Genomic DNA, 18,148 nt, shown 5'->3' with positions numbered 1-18,148 from the left:
TTTGATATTTCAGTGAGCCTCTCGCGTCCTGGTTATATCTCTCTGTTTTGGTTCTCTGGTTTGTTTATTCCATTTACGTTCTCTGATTTGATTTGCTAGTTCACCATGGTTGCTCTGTTTTTTATCTCTCTGTTTTGGCCATCGTTGCTGCTCTGCTTGCTCTTTCTTTCTTTCTTTCTTTCATCCTTGACCACTAGCATTGGGAAGAGGATAAGGGAAAGGGTGAAGTTGGAATAACATAAAATTTGTATTGGTTTTCTTGTCCGAAAATTTATCTTTTAAGGCTAGTTCAGTAACCAAACATGGCCGAAAATGTTCTCCGCCTCCGTGGCTAGTTTAGTAAATTTATCTCTCTCTCTCTCTCTTTGACCTCGGAAAAGTCTCTTCGTCTGAATTCCTATAACCTAGCCTAACTGCCGCACTGTTCTTTCCCTCTCTGCAGCCAAACGCTCGGGCAGTTGGAAAGGAGGCTGGTTTCCATTTCCCCTACTATACTTGTGCCCAACCAACAAGCGGGTCCCGAACGAAGATCGTGTTTGCTCGGTATGCTTCTGCACCACTTTAACTTCCTCCTCTCTTGTAATTGGCTGTGGTTTTGTTTCTGTACTCTGCATGTGTAGTTCTTCTTCTTTGCTCTATAACCACTGTGCTCCCATTATACTAATTTCTTTGTTTCTGTATTTCAGTGAATTAGTGCTCTCAACTTTTGTGATTATGTTAATGGCTTTTGAGGGAGCATGGCTACTATAATTATCTCTTGCTTGTTCATATGCCTTTTTCTTTTCTCAGAATTTATACTTGAAGAGTATGTCATTTCAAAGTACATTACATGTTTATTGATGCTTTGAGGATGTCTTTTGTCTTTGAATACATTGTCTTCAAATTTGTATTTGAGAATAATCACATCGATTTCAGAAATCGTACAGTTTGTTTAGTTTCTAAAAATTTCTTAAATTCATCACCTCCTTCAGGGAAATATCTTTATCACGCTGCTTATATCTTGTAGCCTAAGAGTTGAAGCCTGTGTGATCTTTATTACTGCGCTTATTGTTGAGAAATGGACCTGCCGTTGACAAAGGATTAGGCCAAAACTAGAATGAACATTGCCACCAGAATAGCTGCACAAGCTTCGCCTCTTCTCCATGCTCATCCCATTCCCATATTCTCTTTTCGAGGTGCCTTTTACTCATCACTGTCAGTCACTTCCTCTCTTCCCATCTCCCTCTCTCTCTCTCTATATGTATATATATGTGTCTGGATATTTGTTAATTTGTTAATACTTTTTTGTGATATTTCTTTTCATCTTAAGACCTGAATCGAATCCTACTGGATGTTGAATTGGCTGACTGAGTGTGTTGTATCTGTTTTAGGGGTCCAAAAGTTGGGGATTGTGCCTCAGTTGAAACAGAGTACGTGGCTGAAAAGAAAATTTTCCAGAAATATGGCTAGCAGTGTGGAGAATTCTGAGGTGGGCATGGACACAAAGATTGGGGTGGTTCGTCCAGCAACTGATGCTTTTGTTGCAGAGGCAGCTGAAGCTTTGAGAGCTGGGAAGGTTATTGCTGTACCCACTGATACGCTCTATGGCTTCGCTTGTGATGCTTGGTATGCTATTTTAGTCCATGTTTTCATATTTTGCTCACAACATGTTTGTTTAAAATCCTCATAGCATTATTATTAATACTATTCTTATCTTGGCTTGCTGTTCCTTTATTGTGTCACCGATTAAGGGCTCATGTTTTTAACAGCCTCCCTTCCCCACCAAACCCCCCTCCCCCAAAAAAAAAAAAAAAAGAATGTCTCTGACCCAATGAAATTTGCCTCCACGTGATGTCCGTCCTTCTAATTACCTTTCTTTGAAAACAAAAATCATGCATTTCACAGTTTCCGATTATCTCAATTGTTTGCTCAAAATTTTGTTGTTGAATAACTTTTGCCTTTGACTGGAATATTTTACAGTTCGTTAGATGCAGTTAATAGAATTTATGAGATTAAAGGACGTAAACATACAAGCCCCTTGGCTATTTGTGTTGGGGACGTATCAGACATTCAGCGTTTTGCGGTTATTGACTATTTGCCTCAGGGCCTACTTGATTCCCTCCTTCCAGGTCCAGTCACAGTTGTGCTAAAACGAGGTTTGTAAGTCTCATGCCATGCTAAAAAATACGTACAATAAAATGAGAATACGATGGTAGTGATACTTACATAGTCCTCAAACTTTTTTAAATATACTGGGTCAGCTAAAGAAATGGATTTGAACTTCGAAGAAAATTTGGCCTAGATCTCATTCTATTCTTTAGCATCAATATCTTATTTACTCGTCTAATAGTACGCTTGGGATACGATACAGGAGAATCAAGTGTTCTCGAACAATCTTTGAACCCAGGACTTGATAGCATAGGGGTGAGAGTCCCAGACTACAATTTCATCAGGGACATTGCTCGTGGCTCGGGTACTGCCATGGCCCTGACCAGTGCAAACCTAAGTGGACAGTCGAGTAGTGTTTGCGTCAACGATTTTAAGGACCTTTGGGGACACTGTGCCTGCGTTTATGATGGTGGCCTGCTTCCATTGGGTCGTGCAGGTTCCACAGTTGTGGACCTCACCATACCACATAAATACAAGATCCTTCGACCTGGAAGGTACGTTTTGTTGAGCTAATTCTTTTTCTTGTCTTTCAAGTTTCTTAATATGCTTTCAGAATGGATTATAAAAATGAGCAACACATGATTCATGTCTATATATTCAGTTGGTTATTATAATGCAAGCTCTGGGAGGAGTCTATTAACCGTGTCCATTTTCATGTTGTGTAGTGCAATGGAAGAGACAAGGGCCATCTTGGAGAAGCACTCTCTGGTTGAAGAATTGACCACTCTAAATTAGCAATGATTGATACGCAATGCTCCCATATAGACATCGCGATTTCGACATTTCTTTTGTGACAAATTGTGACTATTGTCACCGATTTCCCGGGCATGTTTTGTGTCTAAATTTTTTGGTCCTGACCTCCTTAGATGGACACAGTAATGCAAGGTAGACTTGTCTTGTGTTCACCTAAAGAAACCAGTACTTAAGACCTAAAGATAAAGTTGGAACCTCTATTCCCATCAATTAGATGTATTGTGAGGTTGTCTACAGCAGATTTATGTGATAAATTAACACGCAGTTTGCATTGCCTGAAAATGAATGTGTTTTATTATAATATCAGTTATGACCAAGGGAAAGGTCATTTAGCTTTTTGTTGGCCCTTTTATCCAACCAGAAAAAAGGACAAAAGAAAAGCATTCCATATTTTCTTTCTGAATTTAGTTAACAAAAGTAAATGTTTTACTTCAATCTTTCCTATGTTGCATTGTACTTGAAATGTTTGATGATAGAATGGAATGAAATAGTGATCATGTGAAATTGTTTAGTATCATATTGAAAATGCTGGAAAGAAATTTATTTGTGTTTAATTGAATAAATATGAAATCTTAAAGACAAAAACACCCTCAAACATAAAATTTCTCCCATTATCAAGTGTTTTGTCTTGCCAATTCATCTTCAACGGCTCCCAGAAAGAAATTTCGTCTTCGTAGCCAAAATAAAGCTCGAAGTACTCATCACGTATATTGATAAGAATCATAAATCTCTAGCTAGTTCTTTCCATCCATGACCAAAGAAAGTTTCCTTAAAACCCTTATCATGCTAGTAAATATTGATAGCAAAATTTGAACTTGCATTCTTATAGGATTTTTGCCTCCATCGTGTTAATATTTAGGAGTTGATATTTAGATGTTCACCTGAAATACTCATCTTCAATGTTGATAATACAAAAATTCTCATCTTTTGCTTTTATTTTTTCTAACTTTTGTTGGTTTTTTTTTTTTAATTTAGATCTTCCAGACTTTTTATGATTTTTCTATTTTTCACGTACACTAAACTTGCCATATTTTAATTAAAAAACCGTGATAATACATGTTCATGAAGAAAATTATTACATATTCTTAGATTATCACCCTATATAAACTTCTTTCAATTAAAAAATTCAAATCATCACGCAAAAAAAAAATACAATTTATAATATAACAAATATGAACTCTATAACCTATTCACTTCTATAATTATGTGATAATTGATCATAGATATTCATTTCGTTTCAAATATAAGTATATTTTATAAAATCCTATATTTCAGTATATAAGGAACTTTATGGAGTCTTAAAAGCAATTGCTAACTTTTTTTTTAAAAATCTAAAATACTTCTAGAAGCGTATCAAAATTACTTATACCTTCTACCTAATAAATAATTGATGATTTGTGACATCAAAGAAGGTTAATATTGAAAAAAAAATTAATTACCAAATTATTTTTTATTCATTTATTTTACTTAAAAATGCTCGGCGTTTGAAAATGAGGTAGTAAAAATTATTACATGGATTAAATACTTTGATATATGAAATACTAATGATTCTTAATATAAGAACTATTTAATTTATTTGAGTAAATTAAAACACCACAAGGGGTTAGTGGGTAGTGGTGGTTTTTTAACCACCACCTTATGTTAGTAATTTGAAACAAATATTAGTTAATTTTTCTAAATTACTTTTTTTAATTATGACTACCTTTAGATATAAACTTCTTGACATGTGTAATTTTATAAGGATTTTTATAGAATGAATTACAAATTTGAAAAATAAAATGGATTGAAATATTATATTTAGAATCAAATTTAATCTTTAAACAACTCTTGTATTAAGCATCGAAGCTAACATTTTGTTACTCCTCCGATCCTTAATATAAGACCCATTTAACTAATTTGATTAAATTAAGGAAGTTAGACAAATTAGTTAATTATAAGAAATGTGACACGTTTTTCCTAAAATACTATAATCATCTTTCTTAATACCTCTTCTTCCTCTTCTACTTGATTATGGTTGAGGAAGTATCTATAGGAGTAATTTAGAGAAAATTGATAAATATGAGAAATGGGTCTTATATTTAGGATCAAAACTAACTCAATAATTGAGTCTTATATTAAGAACCAGAAGAGTATTTAGCTCATCACCATCTTATTTAAATTTGAATATTTTATTAAAAATATAAATAAACATTATATTTTAAGAACATAAATAAATCTTCGTGAGAGAGACTAGTATGATTCCTAAATATTACTCCCTCCGTTCCTTATTATAAGAGACATTTGATGTTTATAGCATGTTCCTATATATAAGAGACACTTAAAAGTTGTCTCTATTTTTTTGTATTGATTTTCCATTTTACCCTTATTTATTTTGTCTTCAACTCATACTCTTTCTCCTTCTCACCTCTCTTTCTTTTAATAATTTAATTGTTCTCTCTCATACTCTCTCTCCTTATTAATGGGGGCATTGTTGGATATAACATTATGCTTTTTACACATTAATTGTCCTCAACTAATTTCAACTGTTTTTTTTATCAACGTAATTTGACTATTTGTCTCTTATAATAAGAAATAGAAGGAGTACCACCAAAAAAAAGTCGTGTACATCGTTCGCGCGGCGCCACGTTCACCCCGACAACGGTCATCAACTGTCACTCTGATTCCCGACAGATTCCTCCTCAGTCTTCACCACCTCAGTATTCAAAGATGCTTCGAGATGTTCCTTTCTTTTCTTCCTTTTCCCTTCTCTCTGTTCTCAAATGGAAAATTCCGAAGCCGGTGATCTTCCGATACTCTCGCTTCTCGCTCTTTTTCGCTCCCCGGGTTCGATTATTCTGCTGAATCTGTTTGTCGCCGCGGTTCGCTGCGATATTCCGACGACCCTTGAAGGCCCCTTTGAGCCCGTCACTGTTCCTTTCGATACTAGTCTGCGTGGCATCGCCGTTGATTTGCCTGACACCGATCCCCGCGTTCGCCGCCTCGTTGAGGGTTTCGAGCCTGAGCAGATTTCAGTGTCTCTCTCGGTTAGCCATGATTCAGTTTGGATCTCATGGATTACAGGTATCTCTAATCTCTAATTTTTTTTTTTAAAATTCTTTTATGAAAATATATTTAGTGCTTAACTGTTTTGGTGAATATTTATTTATTTATTATTTAATATGGTCTAAAATGATTGCAATATTGCCTTTCCATTCTATCTCTACTTAACGCCAAACCTAGCATTATGCCGTACCATTAACTCAAACCTCAGTTCAGGTAATGATTAACAGTCTGTTAGATTTCTCGGGGACTAAAATTGAGTTTTTCTCTTCTTTTATTGCTTGAGCTATGATGGGTGGATTTTTTTTTTCCCCCAACCAGCATTGATTGAGACAATTTTCTAAGCATTAAAGCATAAATTCATTGCAGTCTTTTTCTTAAGTATCAAATATTTTAATGTGGGATATTGTCATTATGACATGTTCATTGGATCACGTCACACAGTTTTAGACTTCAAAGGCTCCTCACTTTGAAGTGTTTTTCTTTTTTTGGTGTGGGTAACTTAGCATATCAAACCACGAGCGTTAAGTTTGCTTCTTAGGATTTGAACTTGTGTTCTTCTTCTCATAGGGGTGAAACGGCTGACCATGGCAACCAACAATTTGTTGGTCCTCCCTTTGAAGATTTGGCTTCACTAATTTGCAGGTTGCATGTTAGATATTGACATGCTAGTGAGTTTATTGATGAGATTATCAATGGATTTTGAACTAAATCCATATAAGTTGCTGCTCTAACCCCAAAAAAAGCTCAACTGTTTGTTTATTTATTTATTGTTATCTGCAACGTGCTGCTCTAGTCTCTAGGGAATGCAACTCCTTATAAGCCTCATGTCAACTCTTAGCAACTGGTTTTTTGAATCCTAGTAATACATTGCTAGACAGTAATGAATCCAGTGGACTTCTCCTTATAAATTGATAAAGACAGCTGCTTATGTCTATGTCCATAGCTAAATATACTAACATAAAAGGAGTTCCATGTTTGGTCTTTCATTGGCAATTTCAAAGTCACTTCTCTTCCTTTTTTTCTACAACTCACTTCTCTCAAAATGGTCCAATTATCATTGTTTCTTTTAGTGGAAGGTGACTCTGTGATGAAGCAGATTTTCTGATCTATTCCACAGTTAAGGACCAAGAGCAAATCTGCTAGCATTTATTGGATTTATTTGAAAAATATTTGTTTGTACCATTCATATTCATGTTCCTCTGTTGATCAAGAATGCTGAATTTATGGATAATATCAGGGGAATTTCAAATTGGTGACAATATCAAGCCATTGGATCCTAAAGCTGTCTCAAGTATTGTTTATTATGGAACCTCAGAATCTGAATTAGTGCATGAAGCTAGAGGTCATTCTCTCATCTACAGTCAGCTATATCCTTTTGAAGGACTTCAGAACTATACCTCAGGAATCATCCACCACGTTCAACTTGCAGGTGAGCTGTGCGGATTTTGAGTTGAATGAAAACAGTGGGTACTTCTTACATTACATCTCCATATATCACTATATCACTTTTCTTTTTAGTTTTCTTAATTCACTTATAGTTTGTTTATAAGATACATGTCTCTTCAGGTTTTATAATTTTAATTGATAAACACTAATAATGAGATTCCCCAATGGCTGGTCACTTGTGTTCTGAGAATATAAACTTCAGGTGAGGGCTTTTTGAATTAACCTGCATAAATAAGCTTTAAATTTTTGTAGGGAGAAAAACAAAATTTTGAGGGAAATTTATCAAGAGTAAACCATAATGAGGATTCTTTTGCACTCAGTCAATGTCTGTTTTCCATCCTGTGTCAATCAGCAGAAACTGTCATATCTTAGTAGATTTGTCTGTGCATGAAATTTAATAGGAATTTTAAGCTAAAAATGCTTATTCATCTCAAACATTATCATTGAAAGTTTGGATTTGCTTTTAAGCCCTGACACTTCAAAAAGGGAATTGTGTACAAGTTCATCACATGTCATATAGTTGTATAACGATTGCAGTGTGAGACTTCAGAAAAGGACCGTGGACATGACACATTATTTTCAGATATTGTTGTGTCAGGGTGTTGTGTCTATTGGTATCTATGCTTCCTTGCTCACCATTGTGGAGAAAGTCTAAGTAATTTCCCATATACATGTCTTGTTATATCATTTGCCCCTGGAAAGTCACATGCTATATTACTGAAACAGTTTTCACTCTATGCAGGGTTGGAACCAAGAACAATATACTATTATCAATGCGGAGACTCCTCTCTACAAGCAATGAGTGACATCTACCATTTCAAGACAATGCCAGCTTCTAGTCCACAAAGCTATCCAGACAGAATTGCAGTAGCGGGAGATCTTGGCCTTACGTATAATACAACTACAACCATCCATCACCTGATCAATAATCAACCTGATCTTTTTCTATTGATCGGTGATGTGACCTATGCAAATCTTTATCTAACAAATGGAACTGGATCTGACTGCTATACCTGCTCATTCCCAGAAACTCCCATACATGAGACCTACCAGCCTCGATGGGATTACTGGGGAAGGTACATGGAAAAGTCGTATAAACTTTTGACAATTTTTTTTTTTTGGGCTGATGACAATACTTTGCCTTTTTAATCTCTTATGCTTCAATAACTGAATAATTCCAGGTTTATGCAGACTTTGGTTTCCAAAGTTCCAATGATGGTGGTGGAAGGAAATCATGAAATAGAAGAACAGGCATTTAACAGGACATTTGTGGCCTATAGTTCTAGGTTTGCTTTCCCCTCTGAAGAAAGTGGGTCGTCATCCACGTTTTACTACTCCTTTAATGCTGGGGGAATCCATTTTATTATGCTTGGGGCTTACATTGGTTACGATAAATCAGGTATTAGTCCTTTTTTCCCCTTTTGTAATTGTTTTTTATTGTATAATCATTTATAATTTAAGATATTTTATTTTTGGTTGGTAGAACTGTTGTCAGTGGACCTTTTTTTTTAGCCTCAATCATAACATAGGTGTGCCTTAAAAAATGTGAAGACTGAAATTATATGTTTAGGAGACCCGGCTTAACAGGATGGTTAACTATGATGATTTGTTTACCACCAGCTGAGTTTTGGAAAGCATTGGCTACTGCCAATGCGTGAGTAGCTCAAATGGACCTGCCTTTCTCTTTTAAGACTGAGTTAAGCTTGATGTACTTGGGTTCTATTGCTATCCATTCCTCTTTCTCCACTCCTTTCAAGTCTTAGACCTTTTTACTAAATAAAGAAACAGTGATAATGAACCAATATTCAATTTTGGAAGTTGATCAGTGTATTAACAATCAGGGAGAGAGAAAGGCCAATTGATAAAATTTTGAATCTGCTTGAAATCCATTAATATTCTCTTGGGCTTGAGCCATACGTGTTCTGTTTTTTCTGAATTGATGCATATACTGATCCAAGTTGAGCCGATATATTTTGTTCCTTGTAACCTTTGAAAATTAACTGTGACCATCTTTGCCAGCTGAACAATATAAGTGGTTGCAAAGAGATCTGGCTAGTCTTGATAGGTCCATAACTCCCTGGCTTATAGCTACTTGGCATCCTCCATGGTATAGTTCTTATGTGGCACATTACAGAGAAGCAGAGTGCATGAGGGTGGAGATGGAAGAGCTTCTATACTCATATGGCGTGGATATAGTATTTAATGGGCATGTGAGTTATCTTCATTTTTTAATATGATCCAATCCATTTAGGTTCATTAACTTGCCTCTGTCACCAGATATATAATGAAAAAATACAATTAACTTTTTTCTTTTTGACCAGCGGAACAGGTCTTCGTTCCTTACTGGGTTTTTTGTGGGCTTTATGAGAAAGAAGGACAACTTGTGTATTGTTAAGTTTATATTATAAGTAATTAAGAGCCTTGGCTGCTTGTGCGTAATGTGCTAAATTAATGAATTAAATCTAAACAACGAGGTAAATAAACGATTATATTTTGAAAAACAAATTGGAGCCGTAAATTTCTATGAAGCGAATAAATAAATGATCAGCTTCTCTGCCTCCTACCTGTGTTTACTGCTAGTTTGTTGTGTGGGGTTTTGCAAATGCTTGCATACACTTAAGATATACGCAAACGATTTGGATGTTTAATGATCTTCTATCCCAAGACCTCGAATCTTCACTCACTTTTTGATTCTGAAAATGGATGAGCAGGTGCATGCTTATGAGAGGTCAAATCGGGTTTACAATTACAGTTTAGATCCATGTGGTCCTGTCTATATTACTGTTGGGGATGGAGGTAACCGAGAGAAGATGTCAAACCAATTTGCAGATGAACCTGGAAAATGTCCTGATCCATCAAGTACTCCTGATCCTTATATGGGAGGCTTCTGTGCAACAAACTTCACATCTGGCCCTGCAAAGGGTAAGTTTTGCTGGGATCGGCAGCCAGAGTTCAGTGCATTCAGGGAAAGTAGCTTTGGTCATGGAATTCTAGAGGTATCACTTTCTTAATCCCCCTCCTCACTTTCCAATTGTTTGGCGTTGCTCTTAATAGGAAAAAATTGACAGCCTCACATCCATGTGAACGCAACATCTCTCTTCCTGTTTCTAAAGTCATCCCTTGTCATAATAGAGGATCCAAATCATAATACATCAATATATAATTTTTTACTGGCACTTTTTATTTATTTATTTTTTTACTAAGTTGTTCATAATATGCAATATTTTAGCATACAAATGGAACCTGATTTCTTATGTCTGTCAACATATGGAAGTCTGCACTCTATCTTAAATCCGATTAAGCTGAACCAAGTAGACGCACAATCTGATATCTGTATTAGATACATTATATCGAACCCGGATCCTCTCCAGTTTCTCTGCTTGCTCTTTTAGTGTTTTGGATGGTACTTTTAGTCCTAGCCCTCACCACACAAGAGATATCAAGATTTTAAAAAAATTATGAAAAATTTGAAAGAGCAGCGCAAAAGAAACAACAAGAATACACTCATTTCTATAAAGTATCCAAACTCTTACGGATCTCTTACGGAATGCTTGATATGATATGTAATCTTCAGGTCAGAAACGACACATGGGCTTTGTGGACGTGGTACCGAAATCAGGACTCTGGCAATAAAGTGGGAGATCAAATCTATATTGTGAGACAACCTGATTTATGTCCTGTTCGTCAGATGATGAAGCCATCTAAATTCATGTGGAGGAGTTCATCATGAAAAGTTGAAGGTCACAGCTATCTCGTGATTAATCTAACTAATGGTTGGCAATATTTGAGGTTGGCTGCACTCAAAGATTCCTGTTTATTTGGCCATGGATGCAGTGTGGGAAACAAAGGGATGAAGAATTCTCAGTGTTGGTCTGAGGTAGTCTCGGTATGGGAGTGGAAATTTCTGATTTAGGCATCTTAATGTCCGTTTGCTATTTTGTTAACCCTAGCTAAATGTGACATCCCATACTGTTATTTATGAAGTTACCACTGATTAGTAATTACCTCTATTAATTATTTTTTCATTTTATGAGACAAAATTATTTTAACATATTTACCTTATGAACATAAAAGTGCTTTTTTTCAGTGGATCCAAATTGCTTTTTTTTTTTTTTTTTAAATGAGCGAGGGCAAGTTCACAGGTTAGAATGTAGTCGGTGGAAAAATGCATATTGAAAAACGAGATAATATTTACAAGCTAAGTTTCTCTCTCTCTCTCACCCACTTTTTTTAAAGAAAAGTTAATGTAAGAATGAAATATAATTTAATTTTTAACCTAAATATATCCTTATTATATAATTAAAATATTTAAACGATAAGACTTTAGGCTCATATTAGAGCCCCAATTTAATCACACAAAATCATAATCAAACTCAATTCTTTCAAGGGTAAAACCAAATCACAAGGAATATTAAAATATTATGTGTTATTTAATTTTTTATCAGCAAAGGTATTTTTTTTATTGGAAGCAATGTTATTTAAAACACTGTAAATACAGACAATTTTAATTTACTGTGTTGTGGGAGACTAGCTTTTGTTGACAGATCCAACCCCGTCAATTGTTATTTAACTTTTTAGCTATGCTATATTATATACATGTGTGTACGCAAGACTATTTTGTAATGAAAACTACCGGCCCACTTTAGACGTAAATGAAATTCACCATGATATTAACTGAAAACTGAAATAGTAAATTAATTATTCTTTACATGCACACCTGTTTACATCTCAAAATTCAGCCAACGTGCCAAACATGAGTTTTTGGACAGAGCGAAAAATTACAAAATAAATCAATATTGCGAGGCTCAAGGAAATAGAGCAAAACAAAGCAACCAAAGCAAAATTTGTTTTCTGCATCAGAAAACCTCAAGAATCTCCAGGATGAAATTGTTGCAGAGAGGACAATTTCCTTTGCTCACGGTGAGCTCCCTCGAACACATTCTGCAAAACGAGTGCCCACACGGCTCAAAAGCCGGACCTCTATGCTTCACCATGCACACGCAGCAATCGTGCTCCTCACCTCCTTCGTCGTCTTCTTCATCCTCATCAAAATCGTCATCGTCGTCGTCTTCCATTCTGTATGTCGATCCTTCCAGCCCCATTTGCCGATCCGTCTCCTCCAACAAGTCCATCAGCGACATCGTCACCCCCCCTCCCCCAGCCCCGAATGATCCTTCCTCTTCATCTTCCTCATCCTCTTCCCCCGCCATTGCCGCCGCCTCCGCTGCTTCCTGAGCTGCCACAGCTTCCCGAGCAGACATCTGCCTCCCCTCCCTCGGCTGGTGGCCATCTCCATCCTCATCGTCATCGCTATCAATGCTATCACGAAATGTCACCACGCGCTCTCGCCGGATGGAATCCGCGCGCACCGCCGCCACCAGACGTGCGGAGTTCGGGCGGGACATCTGAGGCTTGAGTTTATCGTCGACGAAAACGGCATCCCCGACCTGGCGAGTGGATCTCTGGCGCGTGATCATGGGAGCGAGGTGGGAACTCTTGATGGCTTCTTCGGTGGGATCAGCCATGCAGTGAGTCGTGACGTCCACAGGTGAGAATGTAAGGACTCGGACGGAGCTACGACGGGGGAACTGTGTGGCAAGGTTTCTGTTATTCCGGATAGGGAAAGGGATATCCGAAGCTGGGATAAGGATGGAGGAAGTCCAAGCAGATCCGGCGCGTTTGAGCCGAAGCTTGTCTTTGAAGGCTTTCCAAGATTTGCGATCCTTTTTGGAGGACTCGTCTTCACGAATGATGTCAAGCAGGGTTCGGCGGTTATTTGTAAGCTGATGGCTCGACGCGGCGGCTCGGTTGGCTAACACATCGTCGAGGGTTAATCCGGCTAGCGAGTCTCGATGGCTATCCGCTAATGGCATTTGACCATAAATGAGGTATTCTCCGGCGACCTTCTGCTTTTAGATTTTTTTCAATTGTTTTTTCCATGCCAGAAAGAGTACGTCGATGATTATTAGCCAAAGAAAATTATCAGAGAAGATTTAAAAATTCATCTTGAAATGAACAATAAATTAAAGTAAGGAACATGGAAGACACAGTTACCTGGGTCCCCGAACAGAGATGGCAGGTCTCTGATGATTAGGTAGTAATTTGTTGATGAATTTGCTGTTCTGAAATTATCAAGAGAAAACAAGATTTCATCAACAGGAAGGAAAATGAGAAAACCTGGGTTATCATATGAACACAACTTACTCAAAAATCGTAGATAAAGAAGATGGAAAAAGAGGGAGGCAGATTACTGCAGAATAATAATGCTTCCTTTTTAATGTGGATTTGGTAATTAACCTTGTGATGTGATAGTTGTCTTCTAAGTCTCCTGATGGATGCTCTGTATAATTTGGAATGGATTGTGAGCAGACAGGGAGAAAGAGAGAGAAACTTGGGGAAGGGAAGAGAGATTGGGTTTTGAATAGTGAAACGAATTTTATGGAGCAATACGAGCTCTCGTCCTTCCCCATGTTTGCGGAGAGAAACTTTCTGGCATCTCACAATCTCATCTCATGCATCAAATAATATATTTTGTGTTAAATTTTATTAGGAAAATTTGTGAAAAATTAAATTAATTTTTATTGCGTAAATCTAAAATCAAAACTCAATATATAGTTATGTTCCTGTTCGCACAAAAATGAGTTGGATTTAATGAAAGAGGCTAGTTCATTGGAGTTTTGTTCCGATTACATCTGGATCCGATCTGTGTCGTGCACCTGGCTGTGGTAAGTGAGTCTCCCAACAGGGATTTTTGCATACGCTGAGGTTCGAACTCAAGACCTCACTTAAACAGTACCAAGCTGCATACCACTTAGACCAATTCCCGTTGGTGTCTCGGATAGAATTACTTCTAATAAAAAAATTTAGGGGTAGCAGGAAAAAAAAAGCCCTAAATTATTTGGGCTGATTCAGTTGGGCCTGATTTCGATGGAACCACAGGGGCCTGCTAACCGAAATCATACTCCTGTGTCATGGATTTTAATAAAAAAATCATAACCTAATAATCAAATCAAAATATACAGAATTGTATGTAAAATTACGAAATTAGTATTTTTAAGAAGTTATACTATATTTCTCCAGTCCTAAATATAAAATCTATTTTGTAATATAAAATAAGTCTCTCATCTAGGATTGGAGGTATACCGTATTTTTGCGTGAATAATGTACTAAAAGTTAGCTTTATTTATACAAAATGAATTGAAAGTATTAGTTTTTATGATATAGTAGATGAGAATTAAAAGCAACTAAAAATTTAACGAGACTTCTAAAAAGTGGATGCATTTGACTTTTCCAAATGGTCGGACGTTTTGACACAAAATGTTCATCAAATCATAAATATGAAAACGAAAAATAAAAACAGAGAAAGAAGGAGAGAATAAGAATATTTCTCTTCTAGTGGCTTAGGAAAAAGATATCAAAAAAATTAGGGGAAATTGAGATATTTTTTGAAATTAAGTATAGATTTTTTTCGTTTATAGAAATTTATTGGGTTCTTCTTCCTAATAAGATTTTGAATGAAAACTTTTTCCCAAATTTTTAAAGAACATTTCATTTCTGTTTTTTAATTTATTTTAAGGAAAATTGTGAACGTTGTGGCCGTCCCTTCAGCTAGATCTCCCTTTTTGTTTTTTTGGCCCCCAACCTCCTGTTAAGTTATCCCGCGCACGTCGCACACACGACGCTATCGAAGGAAGAATCCTTGAAACTTATCTGTCATTTTCCCTTCATCCAATAAAATTGCTTTCTTCGATTTGCTTTTCCTTCTCTCTCTCCCCTCTAGACTCTTCGATTCCAAATCCTGCCCCTTTTTTAGTCGCCTCTCCCTCACCCGACGCCACCCACTCTCTCGCATTCTCTTGCACTTCTTCGTTTTTCCACATCAGGTACGACAATTTCTCTTCCTCTCTTGTTTCTTGTTTAACATATTCATAATTTATCTGTTATCGATGACTGTGTCTTGATTTCAATCTTTCAGTGCCTTTCTTTCGCCTCCGATCTCGCTTGGTTTTGAAGAACCAGTCATTAATGTCTCATATCCTTTGATATGTTTCATAAAGGCTTGTATTTTCTTTCAACGAATTATGTTAATTTTGGCTTGGGTTGGATTGGCTAGCCGTTTGGTTGGCGAGAGAATCCGGGAAAATTATGTGGAAAATACTTGATGCTTCTTTTCTTTCTTTTTTCGTTTCTCTTCTCTTCTCCCCTCTGTTCTTTTGTTTAGCTTTAACTGAAGCGCACGTGGAAACCAGAGAGATCGAGATCGAGAACGGGCTCAGGCCAGAGCATCTAATAAAGGCAAGCAGGCTAAGGGCGATGGATTAACCCCTGAACAGCGCCGGGAAAGGTCGTACTTATTGTCTCTCACTCTGCCATCCAGCTTTTCCTTCTTTAATTTGAACTGGCATTTAGTTTCTTAAATCTTATTATCGTTTTCATCTTGGGAAAATTGGTCCTTTTAGTTTCATTTCAGGAATCTTAACCTGCTAGTTGTATTTATTAACAGTACAACTACAGATAAGCCGATGGACCCGTAAAATGTCAGATCAGCAGCTTCTAGACTGGACTAAGCTAATGGATTATTACATACAGTACAACATAAACTAAAATAAAACTTAGGATACCAATTCAAAGCGATATAAATGTAATTGATCAAGTGGGGATCAAAATACTCTTTCATCCTATTTTCGTGTTGAGTTTTGTTCATTTTGACTCAGATCTCGTGTCCAGGGGATCTTTCTGCCACGGTATTTCAGAAATTAGTTAAATTGCACATGAATATGATTATGTTGATGCATGTTTCCTCATTAATACCTTAACTGATTTTTTTGTTGGCTATTCTGCCTGTGTTTGCAGAGATGCCAAGGCATTACAGGAGAAAGCAGCAAGGAAGGCAGCTCAAGCTGCAGGAGGGAATAATGCAGGTGGTGGAGGAAAGAAAAAATAAGTCAAGGATCATTATGTCTAATCATTTTGATTATAATAGAAATGGAATTATTTGTATTTCATATTCTGATATGGGTTTTGGGTTTAAGTTAAACATTGGTGTTTGCTTGTGGGATATTCATCGATGTTGGCTTCTAAACCCTGGACTTCTATCCCTTCTGTGTGGAATGCAAATTGTTTGTACCATTTTCTAATGATCTTCATCTTATCTCTTCTTCTTCTACCTGTCATCCATTGATTGGAATTTGGAGCCTAATTGGCTTTATTTTTAGTCAAAAGAAATTAACTAACCGCTGCATATAAAATAGGAGCAAAATGAGAAAATGTCTGAAGTAAGAACTAAATAGAGGCACAAAGGACCACCCCTCAGTTGAACAATAAAGTGTTGTACTTCAAATGCTTGCTCAATAGGTAAGTAATAAAGCTGAGTCCCTCGGATTTGATGGCACGCTGAGGAGGTCCTTCTTTCTATTCCTGTGTGTTCGAGTCCTTCTTACAAGGGAGGGTAATGGGTCAGTGTAATCCAAAAACAAAGGGGGCAAGCTCTAAATTGTCCCTGTAACCATTGAGATGACAAGAAAATCTCATCCTCCTTGTGAAACCATCTCAAATCATTACCAGAGTTCCCAAAAATTCTTCTTTTCCCCACATAATAGTTAAACAATGAGCCTACTGTCATATTTTTCTTTGCAATCTCATCAGCATGGAAAGCATGGCAATGCAAAGAAAGCAATAATTGCAAAAGAGATTCATTGATAGTAATGAGGGCCAATGATTCAACCAGAAGCTACTCTCATAGTCAGCATAACCATATCGAATTTGAGGATTTCACACCATAATGAATAAATTCTCATATGAACATCCCTTATTTTCATTAACTTTCTATACATCAAAGGCTAGTTTACTTGCATTCCAGAAAACTCTTCAACCAATTCCAATTTATAAGTTGATCCAAATTTCCAACAAGCATTGTAGGATAAAGTAGGATTTACCAAAATTGAAGGGGATTAGATTTTGAGAACCTACATCAATATATAATCTCACTATATAATCTCACTAGTGATGAAAAAATTGTTCACCATCTTCATATTGAAAAAATGGGTTATTGTGTCTACATTTATGCCACATAGATTATTGATCTGAAGTATTTCTTCTAGCGACATGGATTATTGACAGAGACGCCCTTAATATATGATTTCCAGAATTACTCCCTTCATCAGCTGCAGAAGCCGCAAATGGGTTAGACATACAAATTAAAAAATGATTTATGTTTGGAAAAAAATTTTGACATTTCTGCTTTACCCAGCATTAATAATGACCCGTTTGGTCCGTGGAATTGGGTGGAAATAATGGAATGTAGAAGATGGGAATGGAAAGTAACAAAATGGTAATTACCGTGGATATGTGTGGTATGGTTTTAGATAAATGTGTGTATATATATAAGTTATAGAAATTAAGTATCCATTTATATACAATAACCAAAATACTCTCATTAAATGGGGAAATTCCAACCTGCGCTGGAGGTGCCTTGCTGGTAGAGGCTGGGCAGCAATAGTGGATAGGGTCGTGCAGTGGAGAGACTGTGGAGGCAAAGATAAATAATTTTTTCACCAAAAAAAGATAAATAATGCTTCGTCCCCCCCCCCCCCCAAAAAATCCCCTCATATTGTGATCCCGTCACAACAGTGTGATCCTTTTTACATCATGTAAAATAATTAGCGTTACAAAATGTAATACCTTTTAAACGGATCATAGTTGTAATATACAATGGTTGAACAATAAAGAGATAGTTGAATGGATAATCATGAGAAGTATT

At 36.5% G+C, this 18,148-nt stretch overlaps 4 protein-coding genes across 7 annotated transcripts; 3 read left to right on the top strand and 1 right to left on the bottom strand.

Moving 5' to 3' along the window:
* Positions 1–986: 986 nt before the first annotated feature.
* On the top strand, positions 987–3,207 carry LOC114752581 (yrdC domain-containing protein, mitochondrial-like). Of its 2 annotated transcripts, none has more exons than XM_028941331.1 (5): positions 987–1,175; positions 1,371–1,605; positions 1,960–2,135; positions 2,351–2,642; positions 2,814–3,207. In XM_028941331.1, exons 1-5 carry the CDS (start codon positions 1,097–1,099, stop codon positions 2,881–2,883), a joined length of 852 nt encoding a protein of 283 aa, XP_028797164.1. In that variant the 5' UTR covers positions 987–1,096; the 3' UTR covers positions 2,884–3,207. The 2 variants fall into 2 exon arrangements, with proteins under 2 accessions (XP_028797164.1, XP_028797165.1); XM_028941332.1 differs by having other exon boundaries at positions 987–1,194.
* Positions 3,208–5,627: 2,420 nt separating this feature from the next.
* Positions 5,628–11,429, top strand: LOC114752577 (purple acid phosphatase 15). Its single transcript, XM_028941324.1, has 7 exons — positions 5,628–5,961; positions 7,181–7,372; positions 8,132–8,465; positions 8,571–8,788; positions 9,409–9,599; positions 10,101–10,385; positions 10,964–11,429. Exons 1-7 carry the CDS (start codon positions 5,661–5,663, stop codon positions 11,117–11,119), a joined length of 1,677 nt encoding a protein of 558 aa, XP_028797157.1. The 5' UTR covers positions 5,628–5,660; the 3' UTR covers positions 11,120–11,429.
* Positions 11,430–12,083: 654 nt separating this feature from the next.
* On the bottom strand, positions 12,084–13,765 carry LOC114752578 (uncharacterized). Of its 3 annotated transcripts, none has more exons than XM_028941327.1 (3): positions 13,687–13,765; positions 13,444–13,511; positions 12,084–13,298 (listed from the first exon to the last, which is right to left on the bottom strand). In XM_028941327.1, the coding sequence occupies exon 3, from the start codon at positions 13,260–13,262 to the stop codon at positions 12,246–12,248; it is 1,017 nt and encodes a 338-aa protein (XP_028797160.1). In that variant the 5' UTR covers positions 13,263–13,298; positions 13,444–13,511; positions 13,687–13,765; the 3' UTR covers positions 12,084–12,245. The 3 variants fall into 3 exon arrangements, with proteins under 3 accessions (XP_028797160.1, XP_028797158.1, XP_028797159.1); XM_028941325.1 differs by having other exon boundaries at positions 12,084–13,295; XM_028941326.1 differs by lacking the exon at positions 13,687–13,765 and adding an exon at positions 13,594–13,678 and having other exon boundaries at positions 12,084–13,295.
* A 1,385-nt stretch (positions 13,766–15,150) lies between these two features.
* On the top strand, positions 15,151–16,555 carry LOC114752582 (putative SERF-like protein). The gene is made up of 4 exons (XM_028941333.1): positions 15,151–15,272; positions 15,365–15,421; positions 15,628–15,733; positions 16,243–16,555. The coding sequence occupies exons 2-4, from the start codon at positions 15,415–15,417 to the stop codon at positions 16,331–16,333; spliced, it is 204 nt and encodes a 67-aa protein (XP_028797166.1). The 5' UTR covers positions 15,151–15,272; positions 15,365–15,414; the 3' UTR covers positions 16,334–16,555.
* Positions 16,556–18,148: the final 1,593 nt, after the last annotated feature.

This window comes from Neltuma alba, unplaced genomic scaffold, assembly GCF_004799145.2.
Source record: "Neltuma alba isolate B1F8T4 unplaced genomic scaffold, ASM479914v2 tig00007441_pilon, whole genome shotgun sequence".
NCBI classification, from domain to species: Eukaryota; Viridiplantae; Streptophyta; class Magnoliopsida; order Fabales; family Fabaceae; genus Neltuma; species Neltuma alba.
The sequence above is the reverse complement of the archived record's forward strand: the minus strand, read 5'-3'. Positions and strand labels throughout refer to the sequence as shown.